Raw genomic sequence first — 16,393 nt, 5'->3', positions numbered from 1 at the left:
TCCCAGTTGGAGGAGAGAGGGTACTCCCTGTCAGATCCACCCTGTCCACCCAGAGTCTCACTGCCTCTGCATGTTGCTCTCACCGTGGTTCAGGTGAGGAACAGACCATCACCAGCTCCTTGTGGGATGTGCCTCAGTGGGAACAGATAAACTCATCGCCCGGGAATGACTTTATCAGCTAACAGCCTGAGGTGGAGCCAAATGTGGACAGGACTGACACCACCTTCAAGGCCCCTCATTTCCTTACCCTGTCTGACTGTTCCCAGTCTATCGCCATTCCCTATCCCACCTCTGCCCTCCCCTGAATTCCTTGTGTATCCCTCCACCCCATTGACCCCATTCCCCCAGCTCCCCTCACTGCCACAACCTGGCCATTCCCAATGCTCCATGCCAGCTGCCAGCTTTCTGTCCCTCTCCCTTGTGCCGTAACCAAGAGAAAGTGCTGCCCTCAGACCAAACTGCAGAAACCTGCCGCTGTACATCACCGGGAAACAAACATGAACCGGGCTCACCAGATTCTCACACACTGCTGACTGGGTCTTCAAGGAGGGACTGGGTTTTTATGTTAATGAATATTCATGGGATCCAAATGTAAACCAAGTACGAAGCACCACAGTCTGGTGTAATACCTGACAAACTGTAAACACACAGCTTTATCTCGACACCACAACCTGTCATTGGGAAATACAACAATTCATACCCGGCCTAGTTCAGCCACACTCCCAGCACGTCTCCTCAGTTCATCAGAAAAGCCAGATTGGACGGATAACATTAACTCTGTTTCTCTCTCCACAGATGCTGCCAGACCTGCTGAGTTTCTCCAGCACATTCTGATTTCATTCCATTTCCTGCTCTTGCAGGTTTCATGAGATCCCCTTGACATTTCTGTTCTTGCTGTAAACCAGGCAGTCAGTCTGGGCGACTGTCCCTCGGGAGGCTGGACAGAATGATGGAAATGTCTCTCTCCAGGGAAGATCATGAGGAGCTCCACCTCCCCAGCCTTGTCAGGTCGGCCTGGGCAGCCATCCTACAACCCAAAGGACTTAACATTGAGTTCCTGAATCTCCAATAACCTTCCCACCCATCCCCCTGCTCCCTTTCCAGCCCCACCTCCTTCCTTCTATTCCACCCACTGACCCTTCCTTCCAGTTTCCAACTGGATCCATCCCTCCCATTGACCAATCAGGTCGAACCCACTACCTGTGTTCACCAATCACTGCCTCACCATCCTGCTACTCTCCCCATCCCTCCCCTCCCCTCTCTCTATCTGCAGCTCCCCCTCCCCCCCATCCCCACATCCAGTCCTGATGAAGGGTTAGACCTGAAGCATTGTCTTCTCCACCTCCTGATGCTGCCGGGATTGCTGTGTTCTTCCAGCCTCCTGTTTGTCTACTTGGTCAGGTCCTTCACCCCCTGCTGGGCTCCCTGCACCCTCCCCATTTCCCCATTAATATCGAGGCCCCTGTCCCAGCCATTTACACTGAATAACATCCTGATTGTGGACATACTGCTATCCACAGGTCTGGATCAATAATATCATAGAATCCCGACAGTGTAGAAACAGGCCATTTACTAACCAGTCCACACCGACCCTCCGAAGAATATCCCACCCAGACCCATTCCCCTACCCTATTACTCTACATTTTCCCTGAATACTGTACCTAACCTAGATATTCGTGAAGACTATGGGCAATTTAGCTTGGCCAATTCACCTAGCCTGCACATCTTTGAACTGTGGGAGGAAACTGGAGCACCCGGAGGAAACCCACGCAGACATGGGGAGAATGTACAAGCTCCACACAGACAGTTGCCTGAAGCTGGAATCGAACCCAGGTCCCTGGCGCTGTGAGGCAGCTAATCACTGATTTACTGTGTCACCGTAATCTCCTGTAGTTCGATGTTTGGTGAATAAACAGATTTATTCTCGCGGTATATCGAAGGAGATGGGGTGGATCGGATATACTCAGATGATGTCATGATGATTGTAAATGTAAGATCTTGTTCACGTGAAGCCCAGGAATTAAAGCCTGCCTTTAGCTGAAGTGAGGAGGAGCCATGTCAGAAATACTGGAGACACAGCAGGTTCCAGATAAAGAGAGAATAATCCCCAGATTCATCCACAAAGGGAATAACAAAGAGAAACACTGACAGTCTGGAATCCAGATCAATCCAGATTCAGAGGGAGTGGGTTCCTTCCATTACCTGGATGGAGCGTTCATTCTTCAACTGAGTGACAACGGCCCTCCCGTTCCTGGCCATGGGTGATGCAAATGAAAACGAAATCCGAACAGCAGTGAACTCCACCCGACCATCAGGGCCCACCTGCACAATGATAATAAGATTGTTTGAAATAGTTTCCATCGTCTTTTACTGAACAAGCCACTGACAATGTAACCTTGTTGTTTAATAATTCCATGGTGACAGGTTGAACGAGGCAGAGAGTGGGTTTGAAGGGAGTTGATGATCTGTCACTCCAACCTTCACTCTGAATGTGGGATATGATTTGGAGGAGTTGGTGTTGGACTGTGGTGGACAAAGTTCAAAATCCCACAACACCTCGTTACAGTCCGACAGGTTTATTTGGAAGCACTAACTTTCGGAGCGCTGCTCCTTCATCAGGTGGTTGTGCTGTAGGATCATAAGACAGATCGCAAAATTTTGCACTTAATCTTGTGTCTTACAATCTTAGACTCCACAACCACCTGATGAAGGAGCAGCGCCTCAGAATGTTAGTGCTTCCAAATAAACCTGTTGGACTATCCCAGCATTCCACAGTCCATCAATCTTTCAGGAATTTTTAGTGGGAATCAGACAGAAAATGCAGTTTATGGACTTGGAGCCTCCCTGAACCCTCTGTTTTTAATGATGGGGCCCATCTTGGTGTTGGCACTAGGAGCAGGTGCTGTTCCCACACAAGGAAAAGGCCCAATGGTGATCGGACCTGGGGGGGTGAGGGACATGCTGAATGGATAAGTGGGAGTGGGTAATGAGGTGCCAATCTCAGTGTCCCCTCACTGAAAGACAGGGCCTGGCACCATCTCAAAAGAACTTTTCATCCTGTGAGCAGAGCGATCTTGTTCATCAGGATCACTTGGCTGATTTCCAACTGCCCTCTGAAATGGCCGAGCAAGCCACTCAGTTGTGTCAATCGCGATAAAGTCTGAGTTGGACAGCAGTGGGTCAGGAAGGCAGCTCACCACCACCTTCTCAAAGGGAATTCCCAACGGGCAAGAAGTGCGGACCTCGCCAGTGACACCCGTGTACCAGGAATAAATTGAAGGAAATAGTTTAGGATGAAAACCTGGTCCATGTTTTCTGTTAACCTGGGTCTAAAAAGACAAGTAACTGAGGGAGTTTTGAATATGATGTAAAAATCATTAACTTTTGTCATGACTCTGGGAATAGCAGAGTTTGATTTCCAGTCCATTCCCCCCGTGAGGTGGAACAGCAAAGAGAGTGAGGGGGCATTGAGCTCCTGTGTCACCACTGGGCACACAGAGATTCACAACAGGCAGGGCAGGGCTGGGAGGAGGGGATCTGAAGCCCTTACCCCCTGACTGTTTGTGTTTTCTCAGACAGGACTCCGTGCTCCAGAAGGACAGTCAGCTGCTGAGACCAGGGAGCTGTATTCCACTCGGAGAAGAAGGATCCTTCAGAGGATGCAGCATCACATCATTCCCCGACCCCCCCCCCCCCCACCCCCCCCCCCCCCACCAACACAGACCGTCTCCGGGCAGTGGCTATCTGCTCACTATCTGATACAATGTCACAAGCTGGTGAGTACATCACTGCCTCTCCTGAGCAGCTGATGGAGACTGTGATGACTGAAGCCACTGACAGACAGAGGTCTGGTAGAGGCCAGGCCCAGGCTGAGCCCCAGGCTGATGAGGGGCCTCTGCAGTCAGTAACATGGAACCTGCTGCAGTCGCAGCGAGAGGTGAGGGAGCTTCCAGGGGCTGACAACCCCACGGATGGACAATGGAGGAGTCCATTCAGGCCATCGGTGCTATCCTGTCCCAGCCATGGGTGTGTCTTGCTTCCTGTATCGATGGGTTAGTGCCCCTCATGGAGAGCCACATCCAGTAGGTCACTTGATGGATACACACACACAGGGTGACCAGGTGAGAGAGGAACAACATTGCTGGAGAGTCTCTCCCAGGGGTTCCTCCATCTCCCCATCACACAATGGGGCAGGTGTCCCTTGCAACGGAGGAGAAGAGACTCCTTCTGGCTCGGGGCCTTCTCTCAGTGTGCTCCAAGTACACACAGAGCCTCCTCAGCCCCTCTGCCAGTGACCCCAGCATCTCCAGGAGCCATGGGGACACAGTGAGCTCCTGTAGCTGTGAGGCAGTCCCACAGCATGTCAGGGCCCCCCAGGCCTCAGGCAGTGAATGGGCAGCTCCCAAGGACATCAGGGAAGGCAGTGTTTGGTCATTACCTCAGCTGGGTCACTGTGTGTGGAGAGTCTGGGCCCTAGACCCCCTTACCCCCTCTACATCCTCCTGGTCAGATGAAGAGTGACAATTGATGATGTGGTCCTGATAAAAGGCCTCCCCTCTCTGCAGTGTGAGGTTACACAGAGCACAGGGACAGTATGGGAGGCCCTTTCTGGGACATAGTGCAGACCAGCCAATGGGATCACATGTTTAAGAGGCCAAGGGCCTCCTCATGCATTGCTGGGTCACACTGTGACAGGCCGTGTACCTTTCCCCTGCTATAATGGGAGGGTTGGCCACGTGTCTGTGTCTGCAATGGCCACCCCTTGTCCCTGAGGATCCTTTCCGGAAGGTGCACAGGAGGAGAGGACAGCTGGAGCATCGGGAACAGGGAAAGTGTGTGGATCAGTGACTCCCAAACTTTAGACAAAAATCACTGTGTTCCCAGAGCTGAGAGAGTGTGGGTGGGAAGAGGACACTGTGACAGTATTGGAGGGACAGGGGGGAGGGTTGTGAAAACTGAGGAGTGTAAAGGGAGCTGTGAGAGTCTAGTCTCGTCTGCTCACTCCCATTTCCCTTATTGCTCTCAATTGGGGAAAGTGCAGGGATTGGAACAAGGTCAGGCAGCAGGCCCTCAGAGAATATGCACTCCCTGATTGGGGCTATTCACCTGGTTCAACCAATAGGAGAACATCACATGATCCAGGGTTCAGAGGTTGGCTGGTGCTCTGAAATGGAAGTAACACAGTTGAGCTAAAACCTGACAAAAGGTGATTTTGGAAAGACTGTTTTCCGGAGCAATGACAAGGCTAAGTGTTCCTATGAGAAAGGCAAGAAGGGGTAAGATAAAGGAACCTTGGATGATGAGAGCGGAGGAGCTTCTCGTCAAAAGGAAGAAGGCAGCTTCCGTAAGGTGGAGGAAGCTAGGGTCAAGCTCAGCCCTAGAGGATTACAGGCAGGTGAGGAAGGAGCTCAAAAATGGTCTGAGGAGAGCCAGGAGGGGGCACGAGAAAGGCTTGGCAGGAAGGTTTAGGGAGAATCAAAAGACATTTTACACATATGTGAGGAATAAGAGAATGATCAAAGAAAGAGTAGGGCCGATCAGGGATAGCATTGGGAACTTGTGTACAGAGTCTGAGGAGGTTGGGGAAGCCCTAAATGAGTTTGTTGCTTCTGTCTTTACGAAGTAAAAGGACCTTGTAGTGAATGAAACCATAGAAGAGGAGGTAAGCATACTGGAACAGATAGAGATTGAGGAAGCTAATGTGCTGAAAATTTTGACAAACATTAAGATTGAAAAGTCACCAGCATTGTCCTCGGCTGCTTTGGGAAGCGAGAAATGTGATTGCTTTGCCACTTGCGAAGATCTTTGCATCCTCGCTCTCCACCAGAGTCATACCTGAGGACTGGAGAGAGGCAAATGTAATTCCTCTCTTCAAGAAAGGAAATAGGGAAATCCCTGCAAATTACAGACCAGTAAGTTTCACGTCTGTCGTCTGCAAGGTGTTAGAAAGGATTCTGAGGGATAGGATTCATGACCATGTGGAAGAGCATGGCTTGATTAAAGGCAGTCAGCATGGCTTTGTGAGGGGCAGGTCATGCCTCACAAATCTTATTGAGTTCTTTGAGGATGTTACTGGACAAGTTGATGAGGGGCGAGCGGTGGATGTTGTGTATATGGACTTTAGTAAGGCATTTGATAAGGTTCCCCATGGTAGGCTTGTTCAGAAGGTCAGGGGATACAGGGAAATTTAGCGGTCTGGATATAGAATTGGCTGGTTGACAGAAGACAGCGAGTGGTAGTGGAAGGAAAATATTCTGCCTGGAAGTCAGTGGTGAGTGGTGTTCCACAGGGCTCTGTTCTTGGGCCTCTCCTCTTTGTAATGTTTATTAATGACTTGGATGAGGCGATTAAAGGATGGGTTAGCAAGTTTGCAGATGACACAAAGGCTGGAGGTGTCATTGACAGTATAGAGGACTGTTGTAGGCTGCAGCGGGACATTGACAGGATGCAGAGATGGGCTGAGAGGTTGCAGATGGAGTTCAACGTGGATAAATGCAAAGTAATGCATTTTGGAAGGTCGAACTTGAAAGTTGAATACAGGATTAAAGACAGGATTCTTGGCAGTGTGGAGGAACAGAGGGATCTTGGTGTGCAGGTACATAGATCCCTTAAAATTGCCACCCAGGTGGACAGGGTTGTTAAGAAAGCATATGATGTTTGGCTTTCATTAACAGAGGGATTGAGTTTAAGAGCCATGGGATCTTGATGCAGCTCTATAAAACTTTGGTTAGACCACACTAGGAACACTGTGTCCAGTTCTGGTCGCCCTATTATAGGAAAGATGTGGATGCTTTGGAGAGAGTTCAGAGGAGGTTTACCAGGATGCTGCCTGGAATGGAGGGCTTATCTTACGAAGAGAGGTTGACTGAGCTCGGACTTTATTCCTTGGTAAAAAAGAAGGCAGAGAGGGGACCTAATTGAGTTGTACAAGATAATGAGAGGCATAGATGACAGCCAGAAACTTTTTCCCAGGGCCGAAATTGTTTACAAGAGGGGTCATAGTTTTAAGCTGTTTGGCGGAAAGTATAGAGGGGATGTCAGAGGTGGGTTCTTTACACAGAGAGTTGTGAGAGCATGGAATGTGTTGCCAGCAGCAGTTGTGGAAACGAGCTCATTGGGGATATTTAAGAGACTGCTGGACATGCATCTGGTCACAGAAATTTGAGGATTCGTCCATTAGGTTTACCTTACATGAGGATCAATGGTCGGCAATATCCCAACAGTGGCCTAACCAATGTCATGTACAGCTGTAACAGGACCTCCCAACTCCTGTACTCAATACTCTGGCCAATAAAGGAAAGCATACCAAACGCCTTCTTCACTATCCTGTCTACTGGTGAGTCTACTTTCAAGGAGCTATGAACCTGCACTCCAAGATCTCTTTGCTCGGCAACACTCCCTCGGACCTTACTATTAATTGTATAAGTCATGCTAAGATTTGTTTTCCCAAAAGGCAGCACCTCGCAATTCATTCAAACTAAGATGTGACTTCAGCCCTGTTCTGCATGGTTGATTCTTAATACCTTCAGGATCACGAATCAGAGAAATCACTGCTCTACAGATGAACAAATTAACTGCTGACTCTGCTAGCACATAGATGTTTTTCACTTTCATCCTGAGCTTTCGAAATGTTTTTCCACGCACACACACACAGACACACATGCATGCACACAGACACACACGCACACACACACACACAGACACACACACACACACACACACACACACACAGATACACACGTACACACACGCACACACGCATACAGATACACACACACAGACACACACGCAACACACACAAACACACAGACACAGACACACAGGCACACACACACAGACACACGCACACACACACAGACACCCACGCACACACACAGACATGCACACACATACAGACATACACACAGACACACACGCACGCACAGGCACACGCATACACACAGACACACAAAGACACGCACACATATAAACACAGACAAACACACACAGACACGCATGCACAGACACACGCATACACACAGACACACAGACACAGACACGCACATACACACACACAGACACACACAGACACACACACACACACACACACAAAGACATACACACAGACACACACACACACAGACATACACACAGTCACACAGACCAACACCAACTCTTACTGCTTCCACTTCCATCCAGCTATTCAGCTGTGAGTCATCACCCCGACACACTACAACAGACTCAATCACATTTTACAGCAGAAGGTTCTCCATAATAGCTACAGGGCCGACAGAATCAGTGGGGACAGGACCATTTCATTCACAGAGGGACCTCTGGGAATATGCTGAGAATCATGGGGACAGCTGGAACAGAGCCCATGGCTTCATGGGGGACATTAAGGATGACGGTGAGTAACTGCCTCTGCTGCTCTCAATCCCCTCCTCACTCTTACCCTGAGATGGGGAATCAAATGAAAGCTGCAGACTGTGGGACCATGGATCTGGTGCTTTCCTCTGCCTCTCCCTCCAACATCCCAACCCTCCCGTTCTGATTGGCTGCTTTCAGATTCCCAGGAACTGCCGGCTGGGGACCTGCTCACAGCCGTGAGGAGGTGGAAGTTCAAACCCAGGTCACTGGTGAGGCATTGTAACTTGATCTCACAGGTGAGCTGCCAGGGGAAATGGGTACCTCGTGTGCCAACTCCATGGAGGGCAGGTTCTGCTGCAGGGAACACAGATGGGGACATTAATGGGAGGCCTACAGAAGGAGGTTGATGGGAATACACACTGAGATGCTTGGTACATTAGCAGGCCATGTCAGACAGCCTATCAAAGGGCATGGTGAAGCTCAGTCCCAATGTGACAGAGGGCACTGTACAGAGCTTGGATCCCATCATTTCCCCCTGGGCCAGTGGGAGCCAGCTCCTTGAGTGCAGCAGCTGACAGGGCAGTGATCCAGTATCTGTACTCACTGTCTGAGCCTCTGCTGAAGCACAGACAGAAGCCAAGAAACCCCTCAATGCTGCAGTGTGAGTTCAGACTGAGGTTGTGCTTGGTCCCATGCAGGCTCAGACCTGCTGTGAACATGACTGTGGATCCCAGTGGGCAAAGGGGTTTGCAGGGTCTTGGAGCAGGCCAGCAGCTCATCCTCCAACAGATCACTAGGGATCTGGGGATGCTGCCTGGGGGACTGGCAGAGCCACCATGGAGCATCAACCTGCTGCCCTCTCTCAGGGCGACAGCATTTGTGCTCTCACTGTGGCCACTCCACCAGTCCCCTTGCTGTTGTCCCTTACCCTGTCAGTCCAGACAGCTGCTGTCTGTTGGGAGATGGTTCAGTCTGAAGCCAGGCCCAGGGTTTCCCCAGGAAATCCTGCAAAAGCCACCTGCAGTCTCCCCCATTGGAAGTCAGCTGCCTTCCACTAACCATGCAGTAACCAACGGGGTAAAGCTGCACAGGAACACCAGGACAGGCACCCGGGCCCTGCACAAGGATGGTCAGTTCCCATTTGTCCACGTCACTGGCTATGTTCCTGAATAAAGATTCTGTGATGCACATGTTTGGTGCTTGGCCCTGGGTGGTCCAAGTTGGGGAATTCAGTATTACATCAGGCAGGGAGGCTGCTGTGTAAAACCAGGATAGCAGCTCATCACCTGGTTCCAGTAACACACAGGGGTTATGGGGCACCTTCTCAAGAGGCTGTACCATGTGGGGTATACTGGAAACAGCTGGCACCACAGCACCCATCTCCAGGGGGGCACAGGGCCCATGTAGTCTCATCACAAGCAACACTACAAAGCTGGGACTTTCCCCCTTGGTCATTGTTCAGATTATCCAGTTAGAAATGATCTGATTCTATTGAACTGTTGCAGTTAAATATTTGTGTGATCCTTACTCCGGGGGGTATTTAATACTCAAATATTATCAAGTCAGACAATGTCACATTTCATTACTGCACCCTTATTAATTACTGCATTGTGAAAACACTTACCCATGAGAAATTGGCAGTAACTTTAAATGACAAATCACCTTTCAGATCCTCTTTGATCACAGCAGCCTTAACATTTGGAAGTACAAAGGTTTCACTGTCCATTGGAAAATCCATATCCATCAGGACCTTGCGTAGATCAGACTCCAGGCTGGAAAATGCACAGACAGTGAGCATTGGACTGGATAAGAAACAGGGATTCACACGTTAGGGTCAATATTAACTTATTTATTACACTTCAGTCTATGTCATGAAACAAAAACAGTAATTGCTGGTGAAACTCAGCAGGTCTGGTATCTGTGGGGAGAAAGCAGAATGAATGTTCCGAGTCCAGTGACTCTTCATCAGAACCCATCAGCCTTTATCATGATGTCATCACTATGTGTGCTGAGGGACCAATCATTTACATTTGTTTTAAATGGAAATATGTAAATTAGTTTGACACAACCATGCTGTAAGTTGACCTTCAATAAAAAGTCCTGCTTTAATTTAAAATGAAATGGATCACAGTTTGAATCAAATCCTTCCACAAAATGTTTCTATTTCCTCTGTGCGTTTCTGTCCAAATTCGCCACCATTTTCTGTCCCGGGTCATTTACAGATTTCAGAGGGACAATGGCAGGGATCCGTGTGAGAAAATGTTTAGGATGAGGCCAAACCTTTCCATGCAGTGAGTTTGATGAAGATGTAGAGAGTGATGCTGCTCTGATACCTTACTGCCGTGCTCAGTGTGATCATAAACATACTGTAATAATTACTAAGGTGTCTGATCTGAGTTTCTGTTAATCCCCAAAGAAACCACATCACCACCACATCAAACATAGCAGCTTCAATGGGGGCATCAGTCTCTTCTCAGTTCCTTCTCAGATGAATCTGAAGAACCATGAGGTAAGATTAAACTGGGAGACAAGAGTATTGTCAGAACTCCTGAAGGCAGTGGTTCAATTGCTTACTCAGCGTGAGGTGCAGTGACTGAACACTGTAGTGACTGATACAAGGTCAGCCAGGTAGATCTCAGAGAATATGAGTTCCCATATCGGGGCTGTTAACCTGGTCCAATCAGGGAGCCCTGGCTGACAGATACAAACTGGAGTGTCAGGGGTTCTGCTCCCTCCAGGAGCCAGCTCTGAGCTAGCTGGGTCAGTGTTATTGACTACGTTGGTGTCAATAAAGGGTGACTTGGTGATGGGATACCAGCTTTCAGTGAGTTATTTCTGTAATGATGAGAAAAAAGCACGTTCCTGAAGAGATCCACTTGCAACAGGTGTCTTTGAGTTGGGCTCAACATTTCTGACATCGTGCTGCTATTTGGGAAGCTTGACTCATTCAATCCTGCCGTCGAAGACTGGGCCCAGAATGTGGAAAAATGTAGGATTTTGTCCGGCAAATGACATTAGAGCAGATAACAAGCAATGAGTGATTGTACTGACAGCGTGTGGCCTCACAACCTTTTTGGTTATTAGGAGCCTGAGTTTTCTTGCAGCACCAGACACTAAAACATTTCAAGAGTTGATGGATTTAGTGAAGGTTTGTTACAGACCCAAGCCTGCTCTCATTCTGAGACACCATCGGTATTACTCGACAGTTTGAGAACCTTTCAGGGAAATCCGTATCAGAGATTTGGTTAAGACAACTGACAGAGGAATATGATTTTGGTTTAACCCTCAGTGAGATGCTGAGACAGCGTTTGGTGTGTGGGCTTTATGAGGTGACCATGCAAAAGCACTGACTCGCTGAAGCCCAACAGGACTTCAAACAGGCACTACAACTGGCTTTGTGGTTAGAAAATGCAGCAAGTGGAGCTTGAGTTACAGGGTATGTTGGTGGAAGTGGACAGCCTCACCAGGCCGACTGAGCTTGGGAACACCACATGAGGGAAGGCCATTGCACAGCCTCACTCAGGACATATCCTGAACAGAGGGACCCTTGGACAGCCCACAGCAAAACCCCAAAACAAAGCCAGGCCTCGGACAACCAGTTGATGTTTTCTCCTTGATCCGGCAATGGGGTCCCACTTGGCCTGAATTGAATAAGAACTCACAGGACGTTATCCAGGAGAGTGCACACACTGGAAAGTTCACCGACAGCTGGTTAGGGACAGTTAAAATGCTCCATCATCTCCAAATCAGAACCAATCAAAATAAAGGTCTGGTTAAGTGGTCACCCAGTTCCAATGGAGGTCCATACCAGCGCGGCTATATCAGTGATTGTGGAACCAGTCTTTACCAAAATTCCCTCTGGACTCTAACCCTTAAGTCTGGGTAAGATCTCGGCCAGGCTGAGAGCCTGTACTGGGGACCCTTTCCACATTAAGGGTACAACTTCAGTTCCAGTCTTTTCTGAGAAGGAGCTGGTTCAGTTCCCACTGATTGTAGTAAAAGGCCCAGACCCAAGCTTGATAGGACAGAACTGGTTGAGATTCATTGAAAAAAGATCCTGAGTCTCCTTCATCTGTACCGGAGCATAAACCTTTCCTTGGATTGGTGGATTATTACAGAACGTTCATCCACAACCTGGCCTCCATTCTGGCATCCTTCCATCTTCTATTGAAAAAGGGTCAGCCTTGGGAATGGCCTTGGAGCTCAGATGTTGCCTTTGGGGAAGTAGAGAAGCAGCTGTCATTGTCTCAGGTATTTGCTCACTGCAATCCCAAGCGAGATATGGTGCTGATGTGTGATACCTCCCTGTGGGGTATCAGGGTAGTGTTGGGCTCACTGGAGGGCCAATGGAGAGGAACGCCCGATAGTGCATGCTTCCTGGATTTTGGCTAATGCTGAACGAAGATACGCCCAGATAGAGAAGGAAGGTTTTGTGGTCACCTTTGATGTGAGAAAGTTCCACCTGTACCTTTCCGTGTGTACATTTGTAATAGGAACAGACCACAATCCCCTGCTAGGGCTACTTAAAGAGGACTGGGCCAGGCCGCCCAGACCTTCAGGATGAATACAGTGGTGGGCTCTTATTCTGAGGCAGACAGTGACAAGTTAGAACCCTGTCCGGGAGGCCAAGTGGGAAATGCAGATACATTGAGGCACCTCCCACTGGCCAGTGGTTCCACCACAAGAAGAGTCTGTTCTGGTTTTAAACTTTCTGGACACCCTTCTGGTCACCACTGAAAATATCAGATTGTTGCCACAAAAACATCCCGTCCTGGCAAAACAAACACAGCTGGTGGTGATAGAGGAAAGAACCCATCACCAGAATTGAAACCTTTCTGGACTCAGTGAGACCAGATCACCATAAAGGGTGGCATATTGTTATGGAGAGCAGGAGTGATTGTCCCGAGTAAAGGTCATTGACAGATACTGGCTGAACTCCACCGGGGTCATCCAGGGGATTCCAAAATGAAGATGTTAGTGAGAAGTTACATCTGCTGGTCAGGATTGGATGATGACATAGCTGCATTGGTGGGGCAGTGCCCAGAGTGCCAACGAAGACACAAATTACCACCAGCAGCTCCCCAACATTTGTGGGAATGACTGGGTAAACCCTGAACTCAGTCACACGTCTACAACGCCAGTCCTTTCACACACTCCGTGTTTTCAGTCATTGTGGATGCTCATTTAAAGTGGTTGGATATGCACAGAATCCATTTGTTCAACACGGGGAAAACGATTGGAAAGGTGCAAGCATCCTCCACAATGCATGGACTCAAGGGAATGTTGGTCACAGACAACGGCCCATTATTCCCAAAGCTGAGTGGCATTAGGCAGGAAGGGACAGCCCCATACCATCCACTGTCCAATGGTCTGGTGGAAAGTGCAGGGCAACCTTTGAAGGTAGGCTTTGATGGTATAATCTCTTAGTTCCTGCAGTCAGAGCAAAGGCTGCCCTTTGTACAGGAGAACCAGAGTACAAAGCAGGCTGGGCTTGAAGTTAACACCACGATGTTGTGGGTAAATCACCACAAGCTCCCTTTAATTCAGCAACTGACTCAGAAATATCACAATCAAATACTGAAATAATTCCTTCAACTTTACTGCATGTAGTGACCAAAATAAGTCCCCTCAAGTAAGCAAGTTCAGCCTCACAACCCAACTTCACTATGACCCGATTAATGATGGAATTTAGCACCGACTCCAACCAACAATGTCTCTCTCTGGAGGTTCAGGATTCCATGTCTGTGCAATATTGCTCTTCTGCTACTGAAGAATCCTGAAGATGAAATCTTAAAGCTTTTCCAGTCCTTCAAGTTTCCATCATTGATGATCCTTTAGATTCTTCCATCCACAATACTGACTACTGTGCAGACTGAATTCTTATCAAAAGTAGCTTCCCTGTTCCTGTTACATTTACATTTGGCTGTCTGTTTGAAGACACAACTTTCCTGCAATTAACTCTTTCAGTTCTTCTGCAGGGCAATCATTGGGCCTTGGGGCAGAAGGCAGCCAGTTACCCAGCAGTTATTCAAATGGTTTTTGTTATGCCGCAAAGATCGGTGCAGGTGTGGGAGAGGGTTGTCACAGGATACAGTGGGAGATCGATCGGTCACAGATATGAGCGGAGCAATGGTCAATGGAGTTTAATCTGGGTAAGTGTGAGGTGATCAGATGTTAAGGAAAAGTATATGGTTAACAGCAAGACCCTAAACAGCATTGATGCAGAGAAGGATCTTGTGGTTGAAGTCCATAGATCCCTCAAAGTGACCACACAAGTAGCTCGGGTGGTAAAGAAAGCATATGACCATGCTTGTCTTTATTGCTCACGGAGTGAATACAAGATTCGGGACGTCAAGTTGCAGCTTTACAAGACTTTGATTCAGCCACATTTACAATGCTGCATTCAATTCTGGTCAGCACATTGCAGGATGGCAATAATGGAGGCTTTGGACAGGCTGCAGAAGAGGTTTATCAGGATGCTGCCTGGGTTAGAGGGTATGAGCGAGCGGGAGAGAGTAGACAAACTCAGGTTGTTTTCTCTGGAGCAGCAGAGGCTGAGGGGAGACTCGATGGAAGTCTATAAAATGGTGAGATGCATAGATACAGGTATCATTCAGAATCTTTTTCCTCAGAGTTGAAATGTCTAATACTCATGGGCATGGTTATAAGGTGAGAAGGGGAAAGTTGAAAGGAGATGTGAGAGTCATGTATTTTTCACAGAGAGTGGGAGGAGTCTGGAACATGCTGCCAGGGGTGGGGGTGGAGGCAGATCCATGGGGCCTTTCAGAGACTTTTAGATAAGCACATGAATAGGCAAGGAATGGAGGGAAATAGCACAAGGACAGGCAGAAAGGATTAGTTTAATTTGGCTTCATGTTTGGCAAAACATTGTGGGCCGAAGGGCCTATTCCTGTGCTGTACTGCTCTATGATCATGAAGTGGGGGGTGTTAGTCTTGAACAGTACAATTAAAATTGTGAAACACTAACAGGAAATGCTGGAACTACCCAGCAGGCCTGCAGCATCTGGGGAGAGGGAAACTGAATGGACGTGGTAACTCAATGATGTCCAGCCAAATCTTTCTCCCAAGTGAAAGGTCCCGCATCAGAAACAGGAACAATACAAGGAAAGGAGAAAGGAAGCTTGGGACTGGGAAAGGAAATCACTTGTGGTCCTGGTAGAGCATCGGGAACATTAAACTCTCAAACATGGGTCCTGATAAATAGCTGAAATTGTTGTGATTATTATCAATCATCTAATTTACCAAAACCCTTTTAGTTTTATTAGATTACAATTGAGTCTGGTTAGAACAGACATTGGCAAATCTAGCTGGACAGGAACTAATATTCCTGTATTACTGGGAGTAGTTTACCTGTGAGAAATATACTCTCAAGCTTAAAGAAATGTATATTCCACAATCTGGGTTTAACGCCATCAATCCTTTTCATTAAGCAGGTCATGAAATTAATTGTGTTGTGACATACAATTAACATTATTTACAGAATCAAGGTGTTGTTTTTAGTGCTCATCTGGTGCTCCATAATATAGCCCAGGCCTCCCATCTCCCCCTCCCCATTGACTGGGGACATCTCTGAAGACAGGGAGCAGCACACACCCCCCACTCACACTTTCCTCCTCCTGTGGTTGGAGGAGAAACAGAGAAAACCTGGGCCTATGTTTCTATTTTATTCTTTATCTGTGATAAATAGAGTCATCGAGTCACATATCTATGATTCACAATGTGTCAGTTATTATTCTACTCACCCCATGCTCCTTCAGATCCAGTAAATTCCAAATAAGAAGCATTTTCCATGTGAGCTGGACTGAAGTCTGACTGATTTATGTAAATAAGGTCTCTCAGCAAGGGTGAACTCTTGTGTGAACTGCTATTGGTGAGAGTGAAATGTTGACAACATTTCCCTCCAGTGGACATGGCAGTTGGATACGACTTTCCAATATCACCACGGGTTATGTAGAGTTGGCCAACGGATCCTTTCCACGTGATGCAGATTTCTGATGAAGCTGCAGGTGTAGGTGCTGCAGGATCT

At 48.1% G+C, this 16,393-nt stretch overlaps 1 protein-coding gene across 1 annotated transcript in view; it reads right to left on the bottom strand.

Moving 5' to 3' along the window:
- Window positions 1–16,149, bottom strand: part of LOC140496216 (uncharacterized) — a 96,343-nt gene extending 80,194 nt beyond the window's left edge. The window contains exons 1-2 of the mRNA XM_072595716.1: window positions 16,110–16,149; window positions 9,971–10,118 (exon numbers count right to left, since the gene is read on the bottom strand). Of these exons, the coding sequence (XP_072451817.1) occupies window positions 9,971–10,118; window positions 16,110–16,114 (153 nt within the window). The 5' untranslated portion in view covers window positions 16,115–16,149. The remainder of the gene's footprint in view (window positions 1–9,970; window positions 10,119–16,109) is intronic.
- Between the last annotated feature and the right edge of the window lie 244 nt (window positions 16,150–16,393).

The sequence above is a fragment of the Chiloscyllium punctatum genome, chromosome 26 (assembly GCF_047496795.1).
Source record: "Chiloscyllium punctatum isolate Juve2018m chromosome 26, sChiPun1.3, whole genome shotgun sequence".
In the NCBI taxonomy this organism is placed as follows: domain Eukaryota; kingdom Metazoa; phylum Chordata; class Chondrichthyes; order Orectolobiformes; family Hemiscylliidae; genus Chiloscyllium; species Chiloscyllium punctatum.
Note: the sequence above shows the minus strand (reverse complement) of the source record. Positions and strands in the feature narration are given on the sequence as shown.